Source organism: Xenopus tropicalis, chromosome 7 (assembly GCF_000004195.4).
Source record: "Xenopus tropicalis strain Nigerian chromosome 7, UCB_Xtro_10.0, whole genome shotgun sequence".
NCBI lineage: Eukaryota > Metazoa > Chordata > Amphibia > Anura > Pipidae > Xenopus > Xenopus tropicalis.
Window position 1 is genome coordinate 28537169 of NC_030683.2, and position 27118 is coordinate 28564286.

Here is a 27118-nt window from a genome sequence, read left to right on the forward strand (position 1 = left end):
AATATATAGAAAAAAAGCCTGTGTGAATGACCCCTAAATGCAATATATTGTATTTTGAAAAATGTTCTGGAAAGTTTGCTGATTTCACAAAAAAAATTGTCAAATAGCCATTCTAGGGTTGTAAATATAATTACATAAATTATTTATTTATCGGCAGTGCACAAATGGTTACTACTAATGTAAAGTGCAAACCAGCTAATCAATATGTAATAAATTATGCACAACAGTATCAGCATTCAGATATCACTGCAGATCTGTTGTGAGCATATTAACCTGAGCATCTACTGGCAGACTTCTGAGAATATTACAGCATAGGATGCTATTATTGTAAGTGCCTCTAACCATAAGTGCCAATAGTTATCACTATGTAAAGCATAGCAAGCAGGCTGAGAATTTCCCTGCATAATGAAATGAATGGGGCAACCCTAGCCCTTCCCCAATTCTGGAGCACAAAGTATCAACTTATTCCAGTGTACAATATGAAAGTGAAGATGCTGGGAGTTTTCCATTAAGGTGAAGTTATTGGTCACACATATTTGGAATAGTGCACAACAAATAATGAAACTTGTGGGGAATTAGGAGGGAATACAATAGGGAATATAATATCCCTGATTATCAGTATTTTGTCATAAATAAATGCAGGGCCATTTTAATAAATGGGCAAAAGGGGCATTTGCCTAGGGGGCTCACAAGCACACCTTTCATCTGGGATAACTTTTGGCAGAAGCAGAGATGGCAGACCCCTCATTTTAATCAAGTGGAAGAGTTATTTGCCTTTTTTCTTAACCACTTTGTCATTTTTCTGCTCCCAGGGCTGTTGGTCCAGGGCAGCGTCGTGTCAACAAAGCGCAAACCATTTCTTCACTGCCTGACTTACTATATTGAACTTCAATTGCTCAAAAGTTATTTGATCACAAATTTCTTGGGGCAGTGGGGATCCACCAATAAAATTTTGCCCAGGGCCCACTGGTACCTTAAAGGAGAAGGAAAGGTAAAAACCAAGTAAGCTATATCAGAAAGGTCTATGTAAATACAGCCATAAGCACTCACATTCACTGAGTCCTCTATCAAAAGAAACACAGGATTTCTTGTCTCCTTTTTTGGAAACATGTTCTTCGGTATCTGAGTTAATTCCAGGGGCCAGAGTCTGCGCAGCTCTTCATACATAGACAGCGTATCAGAGAACCTTGGAATCAAGGCCCCACCAACCATGAGGGAGCCCCATGCATTTTCTTTTTTCTGAGTAAAATACTGATATCCCCATGTGGAGAGAAATATAAATTCTTACTTTTCACAAAGCCAAGTAGACAGTTTTTAAAGCAATTTGCCCGCTAGATGTGAGTTTAATAAAATATTTTGGACTTAGAGATATTACAACAAGCAGTGTGGTTAGTCATGAGTGAATCTGTCCCGTTTGCTTCAGGGGAAAAATTTGTGAAACTGCAAAAACATTTGGTGAAAAGTGGGTACCGGGCTACTTTTTTTACAGGACCAAGCCCTTTTTTAAGTGGCCATGTCCTTTTTGCCATGATTGTGTGTTTTTTTGCCACAACTGCAAATATTTTGCAGCAAAATTTTGTGGAAGTTTTGCGAAACAATTCACCATTGGGGAATTTTGCTGCAAATCCATGCCTGCCAAAAAAATTTGCTCATCACTAATTGTGACATCTTTCAAAAAGACAGATGCAGGGCTAATACTAAATAGGCAGCTGGCAGTGAATAGTTTTCCACAGGGCAAATATCCCCCTCATCCTTCACAGGCAACTTGCCACCCCCCACACCATCCTACTTAAAATTGTAGCTGCTTGGTTCCTGCCTTTGGGAAGCACTAACTGTGGCTTTAAAGTCATTTAAGACAGGGTGGTAGGGCCACAACCCCACACAGAAAAAAGGCTCACACACCACTAGCCATATTTTAGAAGGAACTGAGTGGTATGGTGGGACTCAGGACCCCAAAATGATGTTAACTGCTGTCATTCAGTCATCCTCGCTCCAAAGACTTTCTTTTGTGAAAATCTACAAGGGGGAGCAATGGGCATAGATAATCTTAACAGGGGAGGGTGTCAAGGTGGGGTTGGCACAGATTGCAAAAGAGAGAGAGAGGTGTACAGTACTGACAGCAGGCAGGGAAAAGGTGTAAGAAACAACAGTGGGCCCTTAGCATTGGTGGGCTATGGCAAATTCCCCTTTTGCCTATAAATTAAGGGGGCACTAGATAGCACATACAGATAGCGTGCAGACCAAAATTCTCTACACCTGTACTGTTTACAGCACAGATTATGTGGTTGTTTGGTTAACCTATTTACACTGTGAAAACTTGGCCTGGGATACTGACCCTGCCAGTCCTATAGAAATACTGTAACCACCTCCTTGGATTCTCACTCTGAGAACAATGTAGCAGAATTCAGTTGTACTTAAAGTGTTAATTAGCTGGCTTCTTTTCAGACGTACGTTTATAAGGGCTTGTAATGAGAAGTGTGTGGTTCTGCACTACCTACTACAGGGGAGTACAGATAAAAGTGCATTTGATTCTTCTTGTTGCGTTCCAACTGCATTCGGTGCTTACATGCGCCAGTGTGAGTACAGCCCCTTGGGAAGAACCGAATGTAGAATGCAGAACACCACTGCAGTGTAGTGCAGAACAAAATGCTTGTCAGTATAAATGTATGTTGAAAAAAATGCTTAGAATTACCTTTTCTTTCACTGTGCAAAAAAATGTTTTTGGGAGGTGGACCCATTTAAATTGATAAAGAATGATTAGCTCACTGCAAAGCAAAAGAATAAAAAGAAATGCAAACAAATCACACAAATCTTGTTAGACTCACAATGCAGTGGGTGCAATCATATTATTCAATGCGTAGATGTGTTTACATATGTGCAAATGTGCATATTGCTTATGCTGCTCTTCTGATTGTTCTTTTAACTGTGGTACAGTCCCCAAAGGGAGAAAATATGCACTCAAGTTATTTCCTTGTCCATTAAATCCATGTTCTACTCACTGCAGCACTGAAATAAGATCCTTGCAACTAAGAAACTCGATTTTCCAGCTTTCAGACTTTGCAAACTCCAGATGTAATAGAAAGCATTGCTCCAATGCTATGGGTAGGGACACTCTAATAAATAGTTAAAAGGGGTATTTAACCAGGGCCCATTAAGAAAGAGGTAGGCTACCATCAAGAATTTCATCCACAATTACTTTTGAATGATGTATCCTCCAAATATTGGACTGGTATATTATTAATTTATTTTTTTTAGTCTTTAACATTGTTTTCAAGAAACTGCTCCAAGGGCACGAGGCAAGCAGGCTGCAGCTGGCCAGCAATAATTCCTTTGCACTAGAAATTGGATATGCTAGGTACCGTATAGACACATTATATTCAATATGATTTATTTTAACGTTACTTTTTTATATAAAAGATATAAAAGATTTTCTCTTCTCTCTAGTAGCGGAATGCCTCTCCAGTGTCGGACTGGGGGCCCATCAGAAAACCTTAGGCCCACTCTACCCTCTGTTCACTCACTTTCTTTAGTCTCTTAATTACTTCTTTTTAGATACTATTATCTACCATTCCCTCCATTTCTTCTCTATAACATGGCCATGTTATAGGAATGCAAGGCAAATGGTTGAGTGAGCAGAAGGGCCCACTAACACTTGGGCCTGCCAGGAGTCAGGCCCCTCAACAAAAAAGTTTTTCAGGGCTCCCACCAATGATCTTCACCCTCTTGCAAGCTGGCCCAATCCTATCTATGCGGCAAGTGGGAGGCATGTTGCCCCTAGGCCTTTGTGGCCTTCTCACAAATCTTGGCCCGTCTGTAGCAGAGCTGTCAACCCCCACTATTTGTTCAGGGCTCTTCCCCGGTCTCTGATACCCCAGCAGCATTGTGTTGATTTTTCCCATTAAGTCCTGTGCTGAATTCCATGCAGGTATGCCCAGTAAGCGTTTGGTGGTGTCATTTGCTGCATTTGCACATGTGCAGGTAGATGTGCATGATGTATGTGACCTCACTTCTGGGTATTGCAAAATAATTTTGTCGCTGCACACCACATTCTCCACAGTTAGCAATATCATTAAGTTGACAGCTCTGCTGTCGGTTCTGGTAAACACCATAGAAGATGCTGTAAGATACCATAGACCAGGTCCAGACTGAGATTCAAAACAGGCCTTTGCGTTAGGGTTGCCACCTGGCAGGTATTATAAAAATGATGCTTGATACCAATGTTATTAATAGGGGAAAAAAGGCAAATATATAAAGCCGGTATTTTTTCCCTGAAAAGTTGGCAACACTACTAGACATGTCAAGTCCACAGACTCCCTAAATAGTGACTGTCTATGGCATCTCAAAGCAGCCCCTCTGGCATTAGCCCCAATTTACAGATTGCCAGTCTGGGCCTGCCACACACAGTCACTATTTATGGTCTATACAGGGCTGTTTGGGCCTTTGTGTACCTAAAATATCAGCCTATTTTTAATTTCAGTCTAATCCTGCCCTCCCCCACAAACAATATGAAGATAATGTAATGTCTGGAGCCTGGAACTACCATCATGTTAATGTTTTTCTTAACTTAATTCGTACCAACTCAGCCCTCATACAGCCACTAATTTTGCGAGGGACGGGCTGAACTTTCCACTGGGCGCTGCGCCTAAAAGCGTTAAAGTGACCCGAATATCTATGGCGTTTCAACTTGAGATTGTACAAGTTCCCCTAGAACACAAGCTGGGAAGTGGGAAGCGGTAAGTGACCGCAGGCAAAGCGTGCATTTGCGCAGTAGCACCACAGTGTGAGTGTAACAACATCCCACAACTAGAGAAGCCGCGGCGCATCCCCTCTCATGTTCTTACAGACACCCTTAAATCATTGCCTTAGCCCCGCCTCCATAACAAATCCCTCCCCTGCCTGCCGAACCCTCCCTGGCTGAGAGGCAGTAGAATTGGTTGGAGTGGCGGAATTGGACGCGGCGGTGCGAGTAAGTCAATATTTCATAGGAACCAAGTTATATATATATTTAGAGCTCATTAGTCAACTGAGCGAGAGTAAGAGCAACTTTCTTTCTTGGGGTATCGCTGCTGCCAGTTATTGCTCCGGGCTCTCAGGGGCTGCGCACTCACTTTCCCATCAGGGCTGCAGCTCATTTCCTCTCCTATAAATGCAAAATCACTTTATTTCCTTTTTGTTTGCACGGCAACTTTGCGCCATATTCTGCATGTCGCTGCCCATTGCGCCGCCCGGGGCTGGGGAGTAACGATAGGAGCGGCCCATAGATGTGAGCGGCAGGGGGAGAGGATTGGCCACAGATTATGGCCACCATAAGCCTTTATTGCTTACACTTGTGTGCCCATAATATGTAGTAAATTGGGCAATTGCCAGCCTCCTGTACAAAGAGTGGTAAGTGCCATGGGTCCCTAGCACTTTTGACTAGCAGGGCAAGTACTAGCCTAATGGGTAAGTAGAAGATATTGGGCCACACTGCACTTTATTTTGGGGCTCAGTATAATTCTGGGTATAAGACAGCTTCCCTGAAAGTGCGTATTGGTTAGTTGTGTGCCCCCCATATCTTCATCCCTCCCCCCGTCCCTGGTTATCCAAAGCCTCAAACACTTCTAGAGCTCATTTCAGCAGGGCAGAAGGGGTATTACTCTGTGAGATCAAGTAACTTCATATAAAGAGTGTAAAAGTAATTATTTGTATATTTGCCACCTCGGCCCTTTAAATCCAGCATCATACATGGCTAATTAGCAATTAGAGGCACACTGCACTGATTTCTGCTAATTAGACAGCCCTTTAAAGTAAAGTTATTAAACCACTAGTATTTTCTGGGACACCATACATGAAAGTTGAAGTGCAGCCCTTTTAGAAGTGATTTGTTACCTTTAAACAAACTTTATTAAACCATAGTAAAAAAAATAAATAAATTGTCAATTAATAAAATAGTAGGAATGCTTAGGCTTCATGCAGGCTTTTGATCTGAAGATGATTAAAGGAACATTAACAATAAAAGGGTTGTGGTTAAGGGGTAGTGTGCCTTGACTAGAACTGCCTCCAGTTGCAATCAAAATGCCTAATGATTAATAAATAGTTTATTTAGATGTTTTCTGCATGGTATCATAGAGCCAGTGCAGCCACTGTCATGTAATGGAAGGAATTGCTAATTTGCCAAGAAATGTGTATGTTGTACCTGTATAGAGTGGAGATGGAACCCCCAAGGCTCAATAGTCAGATTACAGAAATGAGTTATCCTTATGTGCCATAGACACAGGCTTACAGTGTTGCACATGAGAGGGCATTGAGACAGAATGCCAGCTAGATGGCGCTGCAGCAGGGTCAATTAGGGCTGCCTGGCCTCTGGGGGGGAAGGGGCAGCAGTGGGTCTAGTGATTGAGGTCCCCAGGAGATATCTTGCTAATGTAACCCCTTACAATTGGCTTTACTTATCTTGTATATGCTCTGCTACGGGCGTGTTTTATAGTTTGGATAAAGGATTTAGGATAATATATCCCTTACTTGTATTTCCAGTTCAGGGGGAATTGTCTATATTTTCAATTGACAGGATGCCTCTAGAAATATTTGCCTTTCACACAGGTGTGGGCATGTTTGTAATATGAGTGGATTGCATGCAAAGAAAGGCACTGGGGGGGGGGGGGGTATATGTTGCCTGGGGCATTTATTAGATACAAAAGGGAGGACTAGAAAGTGCTGCAGTGCAGTGTTTGTATGTAAGCCACTCACACCCATGGATCATCCAGCCTTGTCAGTGCAAGTATCATGTTCATGTTGTGTGTCTCCCACTGCTGACCTCCTGGGAATCAGGGCCAGGATTAGCGAAGGGCATTCTGCCTGGTGAAGTTCTTCCTTGTGTGCCCTACACTGTTTCTTATGGTATCTGTTTCAGGAATGGCAGCTCTAATGTCCTTTGTTGGCACTAACATACTTAGCAGTAGAGATTGTTTGGGCCCCACCTCCCTTGCCATATTTATTAAAAATGGATGGAAATGGATCAAGGCACAGAACCCCCTGCCCACACCACTTAGTTGCATTACCCTTTAGCCTGCCCTGGTTGGCTGGTCTCATATTTTGGTAGGGTGTGGAAATAAGGTTGGTACAAAGGGGGTGGAATGTAATTTAAAAAGGGTGGGGGGATGACATATCAGCTAAAGGAGGGCTGTTTATGGAGCTGATCAGGGAAGGAAGAAGGTAAGGTTGGGGCAGGCCAGGGGCAAAAATTAATTGTGGTAAATTTGTAATACAAGCCTCAGCCGTGGCAGGTAAAATACTGGCGGGGTGGCAACACTATGTGGGAGTGTTTTGGGCAACATACACTGTGCTCATTTATTATTTATTATTATTTATTATCATATATAGCTTATGTTAATTTTCTTTTGACCTATGGTGCCCCTCAAAAATGCCTCCACATTCATCTGCCAGGTGCTGTGTGACCCAGAGGGCCGACCACTGAAGTAATCAGGGATGGGAAACAGCATTTTGGTTGTTAACACAAGCAGCTGGGATGGTTGGCACAGGGTTGCAATGATTAATATTGCTGCCATCTACCACTAGGGTTTGAATACAACCAAGGCACTATCTACAAGGAGTGTGTCTAAACGCGGGCAGATTTCAGTTGCCGATCTGCCCATGTATAGGGTCCTCCAACAGACACCCCCCCCCCGACTGATATCTGGCCACTCCAATCCTGTCCCACACTCTAAAAACATACAGGCAGCAAACGATTTGCTAAAAATAAAGCTGAAATGCTGTGACAATAATGACAACTTTTTTTCCCCTCCTTTATTTAGAAACTTGTCTGGGAAAAAAATAAAAACTCGGTTCCTTCATCATCTGACTGCTAACTGCAAAGATCCGAAATGGCTGCCATTATATCAGAGAACCTCAAATTCTTTTCCTTGTTTTTTAAAAGCAGGGATGTTATGATATTTAATGGACTGGTGGCCCTTGGCACTGTGGGTAGCCAGGAGTTATTCTCTGTGGTTGCTTTTCACTGTCCTTGCTCGCCAGGACAGAACTACATGTATGGATTGGCTGCCATTGGAGTCCCAGCCCTCGTCCTGTTCCTGATTGGCATAATGCTAAATAACCATACATGGAATCTGGTTGCTGAATGTCGGAAAAGGGCTCTAAAGAACTGTTCAGCCCCGGCCACATTCTTGTTGTTTGGTTCGATCCTTGGAAGGGCCATAGTGGCTCCAGTCACATGGTCTGTGATTTCGTTGCTCCGTGGAGAGGCGTATGTTTGTGCCAGAAGCGAATTCCTAAACCCTTCAGCTTTCCAAGATTTCCCTTTAGGATACGGGCCTGACTCTATGGCTAGGTTTTCTTGTCGTGACACACCAACAGCACTAATCCCCTTTAAAGACGAAGTGATAAGAAGATTAAAATATGAATCTCAGGTAATTTCCTTTTTTTATTTGTTGAATATATGTTGTGTGTGTGTGTGCCATATGCTTGTGATATGTGCTATTTGGCCAGATATATAGGGTTTGTTGAGGGCCATGCCCTGGTTTTTTTGTTGTTGTCTTACAAGTATGGGACCTATTGTCCAGAATGCTCGGGACCTGGGGTTTTCCGGATAAGGGATCTTTCTGTAATTTGGATCTCCATACCTTAAGTCTACTAAAAAATAATTTAAATGTTAATTAAACCTAATAGGATTGTTTTGCTTCCAATAAAGTTTAATTATATCATAGCTGAAATTGAGTACAAGGTACTGTTTTAATTACAGAGAAAAAGGAAATCATTTTTAAAAATTTGAGTTATTTGCTTATAATGGAGTCTATGGGAGATGGCCTTTCTGTAATTCTGAACTTTCTGGTTATCAACAGATCCCATACCTGTGTCATATATTAATTTTTGCTTGTTGCATGTATACCTACCTAATTTTAGAGCAAATAGAGTTTATATAAATGTAATGCAATTTTTGTAGCATAATGTAAAAGCATTTACTGTGGGAAAGTAGTAGGTAAGGTTGGGGGGGGGAAGAGTTAATGTGGACGTAGAACTGTTGTATGCCCGTGTCCACTGCACCCTAAACTGCTACCAGTAATGTAGTTAGACCTTTGTGGCCTCGTACAAATGGGGTTATGGTTCCTTCAGGTCCTTCAAACAGTGGCTGTGGCCCAAGTATAATATAAGACCCCTTGTTCCCTGTTGGCCACAGCATATGCAAAGCAATGTATGTTAGAAGGGCATGGAAACCTGGTTTACTCTGAAATATACTTGTTTCTGCCACCGTTTACATTTGAGGGTAATTAGATATGAGATTATGGATAGATAGGCATTCAGCTATCAACATACCACTCTCCTAGTTTCCACCAGTCAGTCTACTGCTGGAATCACTGAAAGGCTGACCAACTGAAAAGTAGGGAGACCTACTTGTTTTTAAACATTAGCTGAGCCCTTCTCCTCTTAAGCTGGCCCTACACGGACAAAAAATTGTAAGAAACAGTGCCTGTGATTGTTTAGCTGCTGTCATGCTATAATCATTTCTGCAGCCAAGGGAAGCTATGAGAGATATGCCTGGAGTGACTCCAACATATATTTTATCTGGGTTCCTTTTGCCTGCTCTTCTCAGCTGCTGAATGAACAGGAATACAGGGGGATTGAGTCAGTAACCAGCATACAGACCCATAGTGAGTGCCTGTTGTATGTGCAATAAAACCCTTACCGTACAGGATATACAACAGATATACAACATTACAAAAATACAATAATCTCAAAAACCACAGTCCATGATTTCTATTAGTTAGTCCATAGCATAGCTTGTATGGGGCCCTTCAACGGACCTACTCGACCCACGAAGTCTGGCCAAATATTGGGCGGATAAATATAAGGCAGGCTTGATTTCCCTTTGGAGTGAGGACAGGATCTGCGCGTTGATATAGTCCTCCATTCAACTGCCTACATAGCTTTAATTATGATCTGATCATATGGCCAAAGGCCAAATGGTCACATCATCCTGATATCGCTTACCCACGGTGGGAATACCAGGGAAAGATCTGCTAGTTTGCCAGCTTTCCCAAACAAGTAGATTTTGCAGTGTTTGCCCACCATTAGTTAATAGAGTTAAAAGTTAAATAAACCCACCATTCTTACCCTAATTAGCAAAGGAGTCTATACCTTTCTCTAGTTTCTAGATATTCAGTATTCATATCTGCAAAAGAAAATCATGCATTTAGAAAAATACAACTTGTTACATGCCATTTTAAATTCTTCATTTAAGTCACGTGGATATTTTCTTTGTAAAAAGCCAAGTCCATAAACACTCTATGGAACAATTTTCTATTTACAGCGTGAAGTCTTTTTCTTAAAAACCTTATTTGGCAATTCTTATAATGTTGTTCAAAAAAAATTGTTTGGCCTGTAGTCTGCCATGCTGGGCACACTTATGGTTACCGAGATGACAAAATAAATGCCAAAGAGAGAAACCTCTCAATGGGAATCCAATAGACATCTAAAGGGCTTAGATTTAGTTTGTTAAGAGTTTATTAGACGAAAGATTGACCTGGTCATTCTTAATCGATGGGTTGGCATCTAAAAATCGATGCTCGTGCTGTTTTGGATGGGACTTCAAGTGAATTTTCCTACCTCAATAGACTAGTAGACCCTATGCTTAATTTTTATAAAAAAGGGTAATAGAAACCGGGACTAACATGCAAGCATGGAATGTATCTGGAAAAAAAAGGTGACAGGTTTGTGACCAGAAAGGGTCGAGAAAGTGAACATGCCATATATTGTTACAACAGAGGCCTTACCGCACACCTTAGCTCTCCAAGTTTGACCGCCCGGTGCACACTGCCAGAGGGATCGGCACCCTCACAAAAACCAGTGGAAAAACAAAAAGCAAAATGGCACTCAGGGCTAGAGGAAAATAATTCCTTATTAAAGAATCTTTATTTGCGAAAAAATCTTCGCAAATAAAGATTCTTTAATAAGGAATTATTTTCCTCTAGCCCTGAGTGCCATTTTGCTTTTTGTTTTTCCATGCCATATATTGTGCCACCAATAGTGCATCTAAGGGCAGCTGGGAATCCAGTACCAAGGAAAGGGAGACTGCATCCTGAACTGAACGGATACCCACCTACCTCACCCACCTCTAATCCAACAGAAAGAAGGAAAACACCCGACTAATGGTTCTTATATACAATACTGTTTTTCTGCATTTGGAGAAGAACGGGGTGTCTCCTGTATTTCAGTCTTCTTCCCAGTTCACCCTAACTTTTCCTTAGGTGCTACTAACTCTGTGAATAAATAAAATCACTTTAGGGGAATGTAAAAGCTGATAGTTACCTTGCATTATAGCACCTATTGCTGTATTTATAGTAAGACAACCAAACAGCACAGCAGGCACACCAAAGGAATTTGGAACAGACCTCCTAGTACTCTGCCTGCTGGTGGCAGTTTGAAGTGGCACAGAGGGGAGATTCCAGTCATAGATGCTCTGTCTGTTGCTCTACCCAGCTTTGTACATTTTTGTCGTTGAACCCAGAGTATGTGTGTTTTAGCTTACTGTAGCTAATATTCATTGTAAAATGCTGTAGGGAAGAAATGTGTTAGGCATGTCTGCTTGGTATCTATGCATGCTGGAATTAATCACCTTTAGAGCTTACAGCAAGTTCTGGCATCTGATCCTTTCTTGGCTATGCATTTCTAACTTCAGCTGCTGCCTACAAGACACGATGAGACATAATTTGAAAAGGCTAATTAAATCTTACCTTACAGTTGACACATGTTGAAGGGTGTCACAGACAGCTGGTCACTTTGAATTTCTGTGGGCATGGTATTGTTGGGAGAGCCATAAGAGAAAATGGAGCCACAATAAATGGTCCATTCACACTCTAACGCTGAACTTGTGTGGGGCATATATTATAAATTCTAATAACACGAGAAAATGAATGGCCTAGAGTAGGTTTAGCAACCATACAATGAAAATGCTCTGAACTAAGCTTGCTTGCACTGCTGCCTTATATAATGGTGATGGATTTCCTCCTCTGGCCGTTTCTGGTGCACTGATGGCTTATTGACTTGGCTTAGAGTGTGAAGTAGAGCTAATATTTACCTTTTTTCACCTTCTTAGTTTCTAGGATGGCTACTGATTGCTGTCATTGCCTGTACCATCTTCTTGGTGAAGTGCCTTCATCATTGCTGTTCTCCCTTAAGCTACCATCAGGAGGCTTATTGGACACAGTACCGTTCCTGCGAAAAAGATCTGTTCAATCGGACTGCTGAGGTCCATGCAAAAGTCCTTGCCGCCAATAGTGTTAAACAGTTTTTTGGCTTTGTGGCTTTGGACAAAGATGAGAAGGAAATAGTCAGCCAGTACCCAGTGGATGAGGCCCAGCCGAGCCCTCAGTGGCAGGAGATAACTGGAGTGTACCTTTATCGGGAGAACAAGGGCTTCCCATTGTACAGTCGTCTGCACAAATGGGCCAAAAAAATTCTAGGGAACGGTATGGATGCAGAGTGCAAAGAAACAGCACTTCTTGCAGTATGAGGCACCTCTGGTGAGGAGTATGGTGCAAGAAGGACTGCTGTGGGTGGTTTCATGTGCCAGTGGATAAAGGGACAAGAAGTCATTGCTCTACCTGTGTGTGTATGTATGTATGTATGTGTATATATATATATATATATATACACACACGCACTACTGTAACCTGTAAGGTATAAAATATAATTTATAATACAGAGATATATGGGTTTTCTTTAATAGATAAACGCTTACATATAATTCTGCTACATGATTCCTGACTTGCTGGAACCCTTCCCCTGCATCCTCAGTTGCCAGTCATTCCACCCGTGAAGGATTATGGGACTACCAGTCCCTCTACCTGCGTGCCCCTTGTTGTTCCTGCTCCTGCCTCATTCAGCCTAGTTTGCTTATAGTGCTCACTTTGATCCTGTTACCCACCTACATAGCTCTTGTGTAATATTAGAACCCAAGAGAAACCAGATAACAACTGTCATGATTTTTATGGTACTTTTTTATTTCTAAATTACACTGTTTACATAGCAAATAATTCACTCTACCATTTGAAATATTGTTCTTAAACCAACAAATGTATTTTTTAGCTGTAATATTGGTGTGTAGGCACCATCTCAGTGCATTGTGCCTGAGTCTGAGCTTTCAGAAGGAGCCAGCGCTACACATTAGAACTGCTTTCAGGTAACCTATTGTTTCTCCTACTCCCATGTAACTGGAGGAGTCCCAAGCTGGACTTGGATTTCTTAATATTGAGTGCTATCTATCACTTTTAGCAATACAGGTGTCAGGGGGCTGATTTCTTGCTACCTTCCTATTTATCAATAGGTTCAATGCAGGGTTCTGCTGGAAAAACAGAAAAAAACATGTTTTTCCATGACCGTATTCCTTAGAAGGGGAATGGGGTTGTGTCTATGTGAACAATGTAAAGATATCCGTTTCATACAGAAAGTTGTTCTGATGCCTGTGCAGATGGCATCTATTGTGATTAGAGAAAAGCATATTTTGCCAGCAGCACTATGTTGGAGGAACCCAACATAGTGGACTGGAGAACAAAGAGTCAGATCTAAGGTTGGGGGAAAAGTGTGTTTTGCCAAGGGGCATTCTTATCACAGATATCCATTGCTGCCCTAACGTTAGAGAATAAAACATTTGGCTACTGGAACCTTTGACACTAACATATATGTTATTTTGTGTATCACTAGCCCTCTGGTAACTAAAATGTTATCATATTTACTTTCACTATGTGTGTGAAGCCTGTAGCTGCAAGCTTTAGTCTTGTCTAAACTTTGAGTTTTCAGTGTGTTTTTAGCATTGTGAAACACAAACAAAAATGTGGCCAATGCCCACCTCTGATATTACAGCCCTGCACCACACAACACAAATACTCTTACACGTGTCATTGCCTCGCCCCCCATATGTCATGATCCCACCTCCATACATCATTTCTTTGCCCCCAATGTCATTGGCCTTTGATGAAGCCGCAGGTGGCAATAAGCTCTGAGGCCTCTCATAGCCCAAGTCTTGTGTTATAATCTTTTAACTAAAAAGAACATGATCTAATGTATGTAGCCAACAGGGAACCTTACCTTAACAAAGTGCAATTTCTAGGTTTTCTGTAACCTATACAGAGATATGCAATACATTTTGCCAACACAGGTACTACCTCCTGCACAAAGCAAAATTCTGGGTGCATTGCTCCATAAATATATCATTTTTTTTATATATCTATAAAAATGGAGCCCTGTGTTTCCTGTTGCTGAATGATGTATCTGACTCATGTTTGCTGTAAGGAATAATTATATTTGCACATCAGGCAACCTATGTTTCCTATGCACTTCCAGTGGTACTCAACTAGGGCTTGCTGGAGACTGTTTAAATGTTATTTGGAACCGATGTTACTGATGATGTCTCAGGAATTTTTTTATACCGTTTTCAGTGTCTGTGTGTACTGTTATTAAATCTGTTTTTAAAACATGACTTGGTCTTTTAAATGTTGTTTTCATTGCCAGAGAGAGCCCTGTACATTAGTTCCACCAGGAGTCGTAATTTGTACAGTATATTGTAATGTGCAAGTGGGAAAATTATTAAAAAGAAACTAATTCTATTTTTAACAAATCCATTCATTAGTGCTTATAATAATAATAATAATTATGTTCTGTTCAAGATATAAACTTATTAATTAATTTGTAATTAAACAGTACGGGTAGAGCTTTTTCCACAAAAATGAATCTACTCTATCCACTGTAGTAATGGTTACTCCTAATCTTTCTCCAAATTCATTCTACTGTTATAATGAACAACTCCTGAATCCTGAGTGCACAAGCAGCGCAGACGCCCCTCCAAATTTTTTTTACATAACAAAAAAGGCCCCAGGAGGGCAAATTAAGGAATGAAAATGCAGCTATTGCTTAAGGGAGGGGTCTAATCCTATTATAGAGTCGAACAGTAGATTATTCCCAGGGCCTACTGGCCAATGTTGAAGTTGATGAGTTCTCGAAACTCACATGGGCTAACTGTGTTGTAATAACTACCCCATGGATACAAGAGCAGGGCTACAGGTTAGCAGGATACAGAATACAAATAGAGTAATATGATTGAAACATAAACCTTACAAGGAAATCAGAGACAATGGAAACCTGCCCAGGCAGTGTTACTTTGTAAGGAAGCCACATCCCCCCGATCAATAACCTCTGCCTCATCCTTACTAGCACTCCAACTAGCCCTCTCTTACCCAGTGGTGGCACGATCTTGGCAGATCTAGTGGAGCCCATACTGATGGCCCTTGGTGCTGTGCCTATACAATTGACAGTGAGATCTTCACAGTTTTGACTAGGGATGCACCGAATCAAGAATTTAGTTTGGGATTTGGTGAAGATTCCGCTATTTTCTGCAGGATTTGGCAGAATCCACGCCTCTGGCCGAACTAAATATGAATCCTTAAAATCACATGATTTTTTGTCACAAATTATGTGGCAATTTATTCACTGCGCGCTTGGCACTCGGTTCTCTTGAACCCTTCCTTGTCCTAATTTGCATATGTAGATTTGGGTTTGGTTCATTATTCGTCAGAATCTTTTACAGAGGATTCGGGGTTAAAGGAACAGTAACACCAAAAAATGAAAGTGTATAAAAGTAACTAAAATATAATGTGCTGCTGCCCTGCACTGGTAAAAGTTGTGTTTACACTTCAGAAAGTCTACTATAATTCATATAAATAATCTGCTGTGTAGCCATGGGGGCAGCCATTCAAAGGAGAAAAGGCACAGGCACATAGCAGATAACAGATAAAACACTATTGTATTCTACAGAACTTATCTGTTATCTGCTATGTAACCTGTGCCTTTTCTCCTTTTTTCCAGCTTGTATGGCTGCCCCCGTGGCTACACAGCAGCTTATTATATAAATTATAGTAGTGTTAAGGTGGCCATACACACACCGATATTATCGTACGAAACCTCGTTTCGTACGATAATCGGTGCGTGTATGGCATGTCGACGAGTCGACCGATATCGCAGGAAGCTGCTGATATCGGACGACTCGCCGATCGGACCAGTTTGAAAATTTTGATCGGGCGCCATAGAAGGCGCCTGACCAAAATTCTCCCTTCAGAACTGAATCGGCAGAAGGAGGTAGAAATCCTATTGTTTCTACCTCCTTACCTGCTGATTCAGCCCTGAATGGTGTGTGGCGGATCTTACGATGTTTTGTGCGACCGATGGTCGTACGAAACATCGTCAGATCGCCACGTGTATGGCCACCTTACCTGTAGCAAACACACCAGTTTTACCAGTGCAGGGCAACAGTGCATTATATTTTTATTACTTTAAAGCTCTTTCATTTTTTAGTGTTACTGTTCCTTTAAGCCGAATCCTAAAATAGTGTATTTGGTGCATCCCTAGTTTTTACTTTCTTTGTCCTACGATAAGGGTTTAATGCTTAGCTGCACCTCTGCCATATTTCAGCTTTTATTCATAGCTGTACAGATTGGTCCACTTGGGAGGGGTGTAATAGTTACCGCATCATCTGAATGCATGTTTGAATTTTAATTGTAATTGGTGTTGGGATATCAATAAGCCTGTACTTTGTGGGGTTATTTCAAGATGGCACCCCCCAGTTAATATCTGTACCAGTGAAGTTTGTGGGTTCTCTCGAATACAAACCTGTAAGATCACCTGTTTTGCTGCTGATAAAATTGAACGCCTACTAATCTTTGTCAGTCTTATTCTGGGGTTCAGGGACAAACCCCACATAGGCCATTCTTATCACCATAAACATATAAATACTGTAAGTGGATTATTCCACTACCTACCTCTAAAAAACGTCATTAAAGGGCATTTCTCACAAATTTAGGGCAGCCTTCTTGCAGATAATTTGCAGAGTGAGATATACCAGTGGAACAATTTAGATATCATTTCTCTGTACAATGTAGAAGCAAAGTTTCCCGTGCATATTTAGTCGTGTATTCCCCCTTGTCTAGGCCTCACAACTTTACCCTTAGGTCAGGCAGGTTAGGGTAGAAATTTGGGCACCATTGTGGGTTTTGGTTGGGTATAGGTCAAAAGTGCACCCATCCTCTGCTCCCAAAGTTTCCCTGTCTCGGATCCTAAGACGCGCACAGAAGTAACGTACGAAGCTGAAAGACTTGGGTGCGGGTCCTACAGTGGCAACGTTTTAGCTGACCCCGCACATCTCCAAGCCCTCGAGATATCTGCTATCCACTGCTTGAGCTCTCTAGTTAACTCATAGCCAATGTTTCCCTCAGGAAGCTATAGTTGCTGGATACGACATTTTTATTTCTTTTTCTTTGAAGTTGTTGTTCTTGTGTAACAAAGATAAATGCCCAGTGTTCCTACATATGTATGATTCAGCTAGCTCGAAAGCAGAAATGCCCCTGGCTGTTAGGATACATTTCTGAAACACCTACTGTCATACATTTGTGAAACGTTGAACATTATGACCCCTCCATTTTCTTCCCGTTTTTTGTATATGGGCATGGTACCCTTATATGCTCAGGGGTTGGTACTGTTGGAAGTTAAGTGTCCCTGTATACTTGTGCTTGCTGTGCCCATATAAAGATTATATGAGAGCACCCACTAGATATGTTTTGTAAAATTTTGGTTTTTAAAGACAAGGACAGATGGCAAAGGGAAAAATATTGGAAAATGGGACATATTTTGCAGCTGATTAAGAATCTTTTTGTTTATGCAGCAATGATTGGGATTGTGCGATAATACTTACCATTTTGATTTGAAGTGTTTTTGTGTTTGGAATCGGAATTAAACTGTTGCCTCTTTCTTTCCCTTTTAGTTCCTTGGTTGGATAATGATTGCTGTTATTGCCTCCACCGCCTTTCTGCTCAAGTGCCTGCAGCATTGCTGTTCCCCCTTAAGCTTCCATCAGGAGGCCTATTGGAGACAGTATCGTTATGCTGAGAAAGATCTGTTCAATCGGACTGCCGAGGTCCATGCAAAAGTCCTTGCTGCCAATAATGTTAAACAGTTTTTTGGCTTTGTGGCTTTGGACAAAGATGAGAAGGAAATTGTCAGCCAGTACCCAGTGGATGAGGCCCAGCCGAGCCCTCAGTGGCAGGAGATAACTGGAGTGTACCTTTATCGGGAGAACAAGGGCTTCCCATTGTACAGTCGTCTCCACAAATGGGCCAAAAAATTGACGGGGAACGGCATGGACCCTGACGGTCGGGAAATGGCCCTGCTTGCTGTATGAGAAACTAAGGAGGATGGGTTGGGGGGGAGGGGGGCTGGTTCTTGTTATTGAATGTTGTATTTTACACTGTGTGTCAATACATAAAAGGACATTAAGGTGTTGGTGCACCTTAAAAATACTTGTAGGGAACACTGTCCATCCACCTTGGGACTCTTAATCAGTGTGCCTGCCTTGAATGAAGACATTAGTACTAGCACCCAGAGATCAGAACTGACAAATGTCACTTCCTGGAAGCTTCTGAAAGGCTGAATGTTCTCAATGTGCCTACGTTGCACCCCTTGGTTTTATCAACATCTTGCGTACTTATCTAATGCTTTAATGGGATTTTGGGGAACCAGCATTCTCACAGTGCCTTGACTACCAACTGGTGATAAGTACTGGGTATATTGAGAGCATAAAGGGAACATAAGCCCATATGTTATACAATAAGAGCAGCATATTGGTGAGGGATGAGATTTGAGTTCCAGGGGTAGGAAGTGCAATAGAAAGGAAGGAACTAGAAGATCTATGGGGTAAGGGAATTGTTACATTCCTCCCCTGGTTTTTAATTGAGGTGGTCAAGAGCTTTTCAATTGGTATTAACATTTCAACTATATACTGTATAATATATCCATTCAGATGCTTGCTAGGCTCGCTCATTCCTAAATATGTCCATAAAAAAAAAAAATAAAACTGACGCTTCATTAGTGACCCATTAGATCTTAGTTGCCCCAAGACTGTATATGGAGATTTTTAAGAAAAGTGATGAGAACAAGTGTATTGCTCTCCTGTTAGTTAGGGTGCTGCTCCTTTTTATTCCTAATTGAATACAGCAGTGAGACTGCCGACAGCCTCCTGTTATTGGGTATAGTGTCTGGCTCCCATTTATTGTGCTGTGCCAGATGCTTCACTGTTGCCCCCTGCCCAAAGAATAAACTGTTTGTAAATGTAGGTGGAGAGAGTGGCATAGGACTATATGAAATATTTAGGGACCAAGTGGGTTGATAATATCTCTGCAATATCATATCTAGCCGAGACAACTGCCTAGGCTTTCGTTATGTACTCGGAATCATTTCCACTGCTGGAATTGCAGATAGAAGCTCCGGAACATTTCACATTTTCCTTAGTGGACAAATTAACTTGAAAACCTTGGGGTGGTGCTGATTTGTGAGGAGCCCACCTATGATGCCAATGTTCTATTAGCTGCTATTGGTATATGTAAAGAGCATTTCTCCTATGGGCTGGCACAAATGCCCACACTCCAAGCTGATGGCAAAGCTTTTCAATCCCACACTTCAGTAGGGAAAGGTACACAGAATAAACTTGCGTCTAGGGATACCAGAATAGCAACAGGGGTCACTGGGGGCTTCCTTACAAACTGTCCCCCGCCCCAAGCTTTTATAGACTTCTTTTATATCATTATCTTCTTATTTCTCAGGAATTGTTTTTATACCTGTTATATGCCTATAACGTTTTGTTTTTATATATTAAATCTGAGATTTTTCAAACAAATTGTAACTTGTGTAATTATTTTAATGTACAGGCCCAGGAGTTCCAAGTGTATTATACAGATCATGAAACTCCAAGGTTTCAACAGGGGGTACATCATTATGGTATACAAGTCTCTGAGTCATGTGACAAATTACATTACTAAGCACTATTTATAAGCATATAATTAACAGGATATTCATGGCTTGTGTATATTATATATATTTAAGGGGAGGTTCATGTTAAGTTAGCTTTAGTATGTTACAGAATGGGCAGTTCTCAGCAACTTTTCAATTGGTCCTAATTTATTTTCCAAAGTTTTATTTCTATTTTTTTTTTCATTTGCCTTCCGCTTCTGACTCTTTTCAGCTTTCAAATAAAGGACACTGCCCCCAGCAGCGGAAAAAACAATTGCTCTGTGAGGCTATAAGTTTACGGTTATTGTTACTTTTTATTGCTTATCTTTTTATTCATACTCCAATCTCACTCATACTACTTCCTGGTTGTTAAGGTAAATTGGACCCTAGCAACTGGATAGCTGATGAAGCTCAAAACAAAAAGGGTAAATAATTTAAAAACATAGAATAAAAAAAGTCCAGACCAATTGCAAATTGTCTCGTAATATTACATGAGAGGAGTGCAGGGCAAGCACCATGGGGCTGCTGTGTGCAGGAAAGGAAAAGAACACAAATAAAACTCATTTTGGCTGGGCTCCGTAACATATTTACATCCTTTCCCAGCACATTGACTCTATAACAGGAGAAGGCAAGTTTCCTGCGTAACTGGCAATGTGTTTGGAAATATTAATTTCACTTTAACTTTCATTTTTTTTCCAAGTTTATGGGTCTGGAGAACAGAAAAAGACTTTGAGTCCACAGTGGGGAAGTCGTCATCCATGAGTCAGTCTGTGGGCGTCCAGGACGAAAATAACCCTTTTTTTTTTTTTGAAGAGGGGGGAAAGGAACAAATGTCTGCAGCAAGGAAGAAGTTTAAATTGGTCTCTGAGCTGTAAGTACTGTAAAGCTGGCCATGCACGCACTGATAATATTGTACGAAACCTTGTTTCGTACGATATTCGGTGCGTGTATGGCAAGTCGGTGAGTCGACCGATATCGCAGGAGGCTGCTGATATCGGTCGACTCGCCGATCGGCCAGGTTAAAAGATTTTGATCGGGTGCCATAGAAGGCGCCTGAGCAAAATCTGCTCTCAGGGCTGAATCGGCAGAAGGAGGTAGAAATCCTATTGTTTCTATCTCCTTATCTGCCGTTTCAGCCCTGAAGGTTAGTGGCGGGTCTGATGATCTTTTGTGTGACCAATGGTCGCCTGAGGGCAAAGGCTACTTATGTTCCACTTGCACTGACAATGGAAATATTTAGTAGCACTCCAGCAATACTGGAGTAGAATGAAAGCATCAGGCAGGAGGGATATACTTACTAATGGGGGCTAAAGTGTGCCCACACATTAATATTGGAACCTTTAGTACACAAGCACTTATCTGTTCTGATTGTCTTATGTTGTTGCTTGCTATTCCTCCTATGTAATATGAAAGCCCAGAGACCCAAACAGCCCCCCCCACTAGCCCTATAAATAGTGACTGTCTATGGCATCTTAGAGCAGCCACTCTGGCATTTGCCAGAACCCACAGATTGCCAGTCCGGGCCTGATAATACATAGATACTGTACAGTTTCCCTGCAAGATCCAGATCAGGCATTCATATGGGCAGTTCTATTCCCTCTGCTGAAAAATATGACATCTTGTACTTTAAAACAAAAAGCTTTTAGGCAATGGGGCAGTGTTTAGGAGCCCACTGTAGCTAGAATCACTTAGTCAAGTTGAACAGGGGGAAATCACCCACCCCTTTACACATGCAGCCACCCTCTTTAGCTTCAGGTGACCCAGCTGTTTATTGTAAGGCTGTACGGGCTGAAAACTGATTTTTGTAGCCATTAGCCTTTAATTGTTAAGACACCAAACAAATTACCAGTGTGAACGCAAGGTGGCAGAATATTGTACCCCACCCACCCCACCTGGGGGAGAGGGGGGGCCCCAAAACCCAGTCACAGGGTCTACTGTTCCTCCTAGCAAGGAGCCCTGTAACTGGCAGGGCATAAAATACCTGTATTTCATACTGTCAGGTATGTCTCAATGGGCCCTAAATATTCCCCTTGTAAGTAGCCCAAGAGGTAAAAGTTGATTTCATTTAACAACGCTGCTCTTAATATCCATTTGATTTAAAAAGTAACTGTTCTCTTGAGGTTCATATCTCATTCTTGCCCAAGCCTAACATTGGCTTAGTAATGCCATTGGCATGTATCTGGGCACAGTGAATCACAGATCTGCAGAAATTGGTTACAGGCTCTGTCCCTATGGATCTATGAGAGCAGACCCAGAGACTGCAATTCTAACAGCAAAGAAGGTTACATTTGGATCCTAACAGATTCCCCCTCTTTTTTCTTCACCTGCTTTTCAAAAAAAAAAAAACATCTTTTTGCAGTTAACTTTATAGGCACAGCACTGATTTGCAGCTGAGATCTCTCATACGCAAGTACAATTGGGTTGTGAAAAGGTTACAGCAGTAATTGGAAAATGTACCCAACTGGGAGCTATATATAGGGAACAGCTGCTTGCTAATTTCACAGACAGCTAGAACGACTGAACATCACTTAATAAATGGTCAGATTTCCTGCGCCATCTCAGCAATGCCAGAAAGGGACCGACATACTAGTGTCAGTCTGGGGCCGCCATCTCGGCATTGCCAGAAAGGGACCGATTTACTAGTGTTAGTCTGGGGTCGCTATCTCAGCAGTGCCAGAAAGGGACCGATTTACTAGTGTTAGTCTGGGGCCACCATCTCAGCAGTGCCAGAAAGGGACCGATTTACTAGTGTTAGTCTGGGGCCACAAAATGTGGCTGGCTTTAACTGACTCAACTACCTAACCACATTCTAAAATTAATAATTGGTGGCAGACATTCCACCCTTTTGAAGCCATACTGACTGATGGAGGAAAGAAGACACTTGCCTGTAGCACCCAATGCCCCCCAGCACTGAACATGGACAAACAGGTACCCTGACACAGAAGCTAGGCTGCAGATTCATATTCACACCCATTTCTGAGGCACCCTTCACTTGTTTTCCCTATAAAATCCAGTTATGTATTTGTTAAGAGTCTTGCATTGCAAATGCTTGCTGAGAATCCTTATTTTTGGCAGATATCGGCTACATGTGCCTGCATCTGAGCGTATTCAGTGCTTTCGGGCACAGGCAAAGGTAGGAGGCTTTTCAAGCGTAGGAGCGTATTCACAGCAAACATTTTTCAGCTTGCCGAGAATACGCTCCATGTGGCATTAGCCTTAGAGTAGAAAATGCATGATTCCCTGATCTTGCAGGTTGTCTGTAAGTACCTTGTGTGGGTAGAGGTGGCCATACTTGCATGCATACGTGCAGATTTCAGCTGGCGATTCAGGTCCTGCTGACCAATTCAGCAATTTTTTTGCCTGCATATGGGCACCCCCGACGGGGGCCCATACCAATATCTGGCCTAAAATTGCCCAGATCTGGATCAGACAGGTTTGATTTTGTCAGATCGGGGACAGGATCAGCTCGTTGATGCAGTCCTCGGTCCCTAGAGCCAAATGATCAAATTAGCCCAATATCGCCCATTTTACCGTTAATATGCACTCTAATCTGGATCTTATCCTCCCTGTCAAGCAAATTTTTTTTCCTAAATTGGTTGACCCACCTACCAGAGTGACATCACTTTCATACCACAGTGCCAGTGCCAGGCCAAGTTCCAGCGGTGCCAAAGGCCTTACACACAACCAAATTTATTTTGCTGCCCTGGAAACTGACCATTCACTGCCATCTAAGGCAAGATTCTTACCTTGCCCTCATGGAAGGAGTGGACATTCCTCCCTTTTGTGTGTGTCCCCCATGCTCTTGCCCCCTAGGCAGCCACTACTCTGCCCACCCTTAGTTCTGGCCCTGTACAGTCATGTGACTTCCTGTTTAATTAGCTCCCAGGTAAGGGGAACAGTAACCCCCTGCAAGGTTGGGTAGAGGGTCTGGGAAAGCAGCAAAGTGTGTAGGCAAGTTCTCTACTCAACACGCGATCACAAGCTCAGACGTCACCCTCTCCATCAAAGAATGGGCTATACATATGATATTATTGGTATGTGTATGTATTTGGATTAAGATTTGTGGCTCTTCGGGAACTAGAATCCTATACAGCAGCAGGTAGGCTGGTCAGTCACTGCCCAATATTAGAGAGCAAGGGAGACACAGTGGTAAATAAAGTTTTGTATTTTTAATGTATCAGTTCTGTGTATGAATATGCAGCCATACATGTAGCTACAACATGATCCATTCATGTATAACCTACTCTCTCATCATCTCACACTCAGAACAACACAATGCAGCATACAAAACACATCAGTGGAGTAGGATTTAAAAAGGAGATGTGTCTTAAAAGTGGGAATGCCCCCCAGGACCTGGAGTCTGTATTCCTTTGCCGCTCTCCTGGCATTCATATAAGGGAAATCTGTATTGATCCAGTGGGTACAAAAGGTATATAAACAGTAATCAGAGCAGTCTCTATGCACGGGGCGCTATGTGGCCGCCAGAGAACTCTGGGATTCCACGTACTGCAGCGCTTTCTCTTTCACGGCCTGGACACTCTCAGCACTTCCGTGTTTCTTTTCATTCTCCAAATAGCGTTTGAAAAAGAACTTGATCCTTTTAGCTGCCAAACTCAGATGAATCACTCGCTCAAAAATGTCCCTATTGGAAGAAAAAAAAGGCTCATTAATCAGCGTGACAAACAAGCAATGGGCGCCACCGCATAGAAGAAAGGAGCTCTGAAAGGGCTTTAAAGGGCCAGAGGCACCAGGAAGTGAAAATGCCCTAAATTCATTTACAAATAAAGTCTCGCTTATTTGCATTTTTTTCTAAATATTTTTACATAACCCAATGTTTCTCTTTCTGACACAGTAGAACACATTTAAAAAGGAGTCCTAGGAGAAATTTCCTCATTTAGTCAATTGCTTTTAACCAGGCCAATGCTGGTGGTTATTGCAGAGTTATACATGGAAGCAATGGGCAGGCCATGACTGTATTCCCAGTAGGCTTTTACACTTACCTCACTTCCCGTTGGCTGCCATGTTTCACCATCATGTCAATATAAACTGACCAGAGGTCCGTGCGTTTCGGATAGCTGCTCAGCGTACTCTCAAACAGGGCTTTGGCCCGCTCACTGTCACCCAGCTGGAACTCTAACTGGGCAAACTTTGAAATTACATCAACATCTATAAGAAGAAAAAGAAACGGTTCTTAGAGTTTGCTCTCAGCCCTTGGACATGGAAGTTGGACAAGTGCATCAGCACGCTGCTGTGATCCCTGGCTGATGGGTTTCCGTAAGCTCAACTGTTTGATCCAATCGTTGCCCTAGGCCAAGGCCAGGTCTGGAATGGAATTCAAAATAGGCCCTGGCATTTCAAGTACACAGCGGCCCAAACAGCCCCCCACCAGCCCAATAAATAGTGACTGTCTATGGCATCTTACAGCAGCCCCTCTGGCATTTGCCAGAACCCACAGGTCACCAAATTAACTGATCAGTGTATGGCAACCTTAAAAATCAGCTGTAGCTACTTTTCCAATATTATACATATGTGTTCAGCAGCCCTTTAGTTTGCTAAATGGTTGCTAGGAACACCGACCACAGTAACTAGGGCTTTTTGTGAATGAAGGAGATGGAAGAAATAAGTATAGCAACATAAGTGTAAAAGTAATCAAATATAAACATCATCTGCCAGTCAGTGTTTGCTTTCTGAGTGATAGAAGTCACTGACCCCTAGTAACCAGAGACATTCTTAAGGTGGCCATACACGCTACAATTATGATCTTTCCCATGACCATTAGTTGAAGAAAAGATTGTTCATGCACTCCAACGTTAAAAGCTCAACGTCAGATATGCAGGTAAAAACAAAGGAAATCCTTACCCCTATCTGACGATTCAGCATTAACCTTACAATGCTCAGGCTCCCAATCAAAATTCTTAAGGTGCCCATACACGGGCCGATTCTAGCTGCCGATATGGGTCCCTAAGACTGATTCGGCAGCTAATCGGCCGTGTATGGGCACTCTCGACGGGCCTGCCCGACCGATATCTAGCCTGAATTCGGCCAGATATCTATCGGGCAGGTTAAAAAATCTAGTCGGATCAGGGACTGCATCGCTCGTTGATGTGGTCCTCGAACCGACTTTGCCTATACCCTTTGTTATAATCAAATTAGCCTACACGTTCCCCGATATCGCCCACCCGTAGGTGGGGATATCGGGCGAAGATCCGCTCGCTTGGCGACCTCTCCAAGTGAGCGAATCTTCACGTGTATGGAGACCTTTAGTCCTGCCCAATCGACGAGGCAACAGATATCCAAGACTTTTACCAATATTGGTCGTCTCATCTTCCACCATACACGCACAGATTATCGTAAGAAACTTTGTTTTGCACAACTGGGAACTAAGTTTTCTGGATAAGGGGTTGTTTGGAATGTGTAGCCTTTAAAGTTACTAAAACCACTGAAAAGTAAATAGAAGGCTTCTGTGCTCCCATTCCCATTGGATTAGATATGCAGTACTCCTGAGCACCTCTCCTCAGATGCCTTTGCTTGCTGTTGGGGCAGGGTCTGATATCCCTGATTTTATTATGAGATGCCCAGTGATGATGTGCTAATTCTGAACACTGGCAAGGAGCAGCTAACCGAGTAGGCAAATACAAAGCTTAGCAGATGGGGAGCTATTACAGAGAAAAGGGCCGAGGCTTAGATTAAACTGCTGCTTTCCAAATGATCAGTTGACCTAAACATCAGCCATGTCTACAGTTCAGTAATCTCATATAGTGCAAGTAGTCCACAGTTTTGCTTTTCATTAGAACCCCCACCCCCAAGCAACTGTTATGTTTTCACTTGAGCCAAGGAGAATAAAAGCAGCATTTTCAATACTCACGGTCTTTCTCCGGAAGGCTCTTAAGCGCACGCTGCAACAGTCTGTGAGTCCCATCTCCTTGGCCTTGCTTTAGAAGGAAAGTAGCAAATTTAATCCATACAGACTTCTCCTGGCGGAAGCGCTTCAACATGGTGTTGTACAAATCCTCTGCTTGCTGTGCATACAAGACAAGAAAGAGTTAAAACCTTTAATAAGATGTAGAGTGTTATTTTGAGACAATTTGCAATTGGTGTTCATTTTTTTATTTTCATAAAAACACAGAGAGAGAATGGTTGAACGAGTCTTATTTTTTCTTTGCTGGTCATTAAACGGTCTTATTCTTTTTAGTAGTATATGCAGACTGGAGGACCACAATTTGAGTATTTCGGCCTCCTTCATGATTCTAAATAACACAACACACAGGGTTGGGCTGCAAGCTTTGCTGGCATTCTTTTC

General features: G+C 42.2%; 2 protein-coding genes across 7 annotated transcripts in view; one reads left to right on the forward strand and one right to left on the reverse strand.

The window, feature by feature from the left end:
- Positions 1–4787: 4787 nt before the first annotated feature.
- Positions 4788–19705, forward strand: calhm2 (calcium homeostasis modulator 2). 6 transcript variants are annotated; one of them, XM_031904942.1, is made up of 4 exons: positions 4788–4966; positions 7791–8402; positions 17798–18251; positions 18286–19705. In XM_031904942.1, exons 2-3 carry the CDS (start codon positions 7860–7862, stop codon positions 18212–18214), a joined length of 960 nt encoding a protein of 319 aa, XP_031760802.1. In that variant the 5' UTR covers positions 4788–4966; positions 7791–7859; the 3' UTR covers positions 18215–18251; positions 18286–19705.
- Positions 19706–23968: 4263 nt separating this feature from the next.
- Positions 23969–27118, reverse strand: part of pdcd11 (programmed cell death 11) — a 29947-nt gene continuing 26797 nt past the window's right edge. The window contains exons 34-36 of the mRNA XM_004915851.4: positions 26684–26837; positions 24819–24984; positions 23969–24460 (exon numbers count right to left, since the gene is read on the reverse strand). Coding sequence (XP_004915908.2) covers positions 24289–24460; positions 24819–24984; positions 26684–26837 — 492 coding nt within the window. The 3' untranslated portion in view covers positions 23969–24288. The remainder of the gene's footprint in view (positions 24461–24818; positions 24985–26683; positions 26838–27118) is intronic.

Bases quoted from the DNA above. Each gene is read 5' to 3' on its own strand.
- calhm2 (XM_018095321.2), top strand. From the start codon at position 7,860: ATGGCTGCCATTATATCAGAGAACCTCAAATTCTTTTCCTTGTTTTTT. The intron at 8,403-17,797 runs GTAATTTCCTTT...TTTCCCTTTTAG, and splicing joins GATTAAAATATGAATCTCAG to TTCCTTGGTTGGATAATGAT.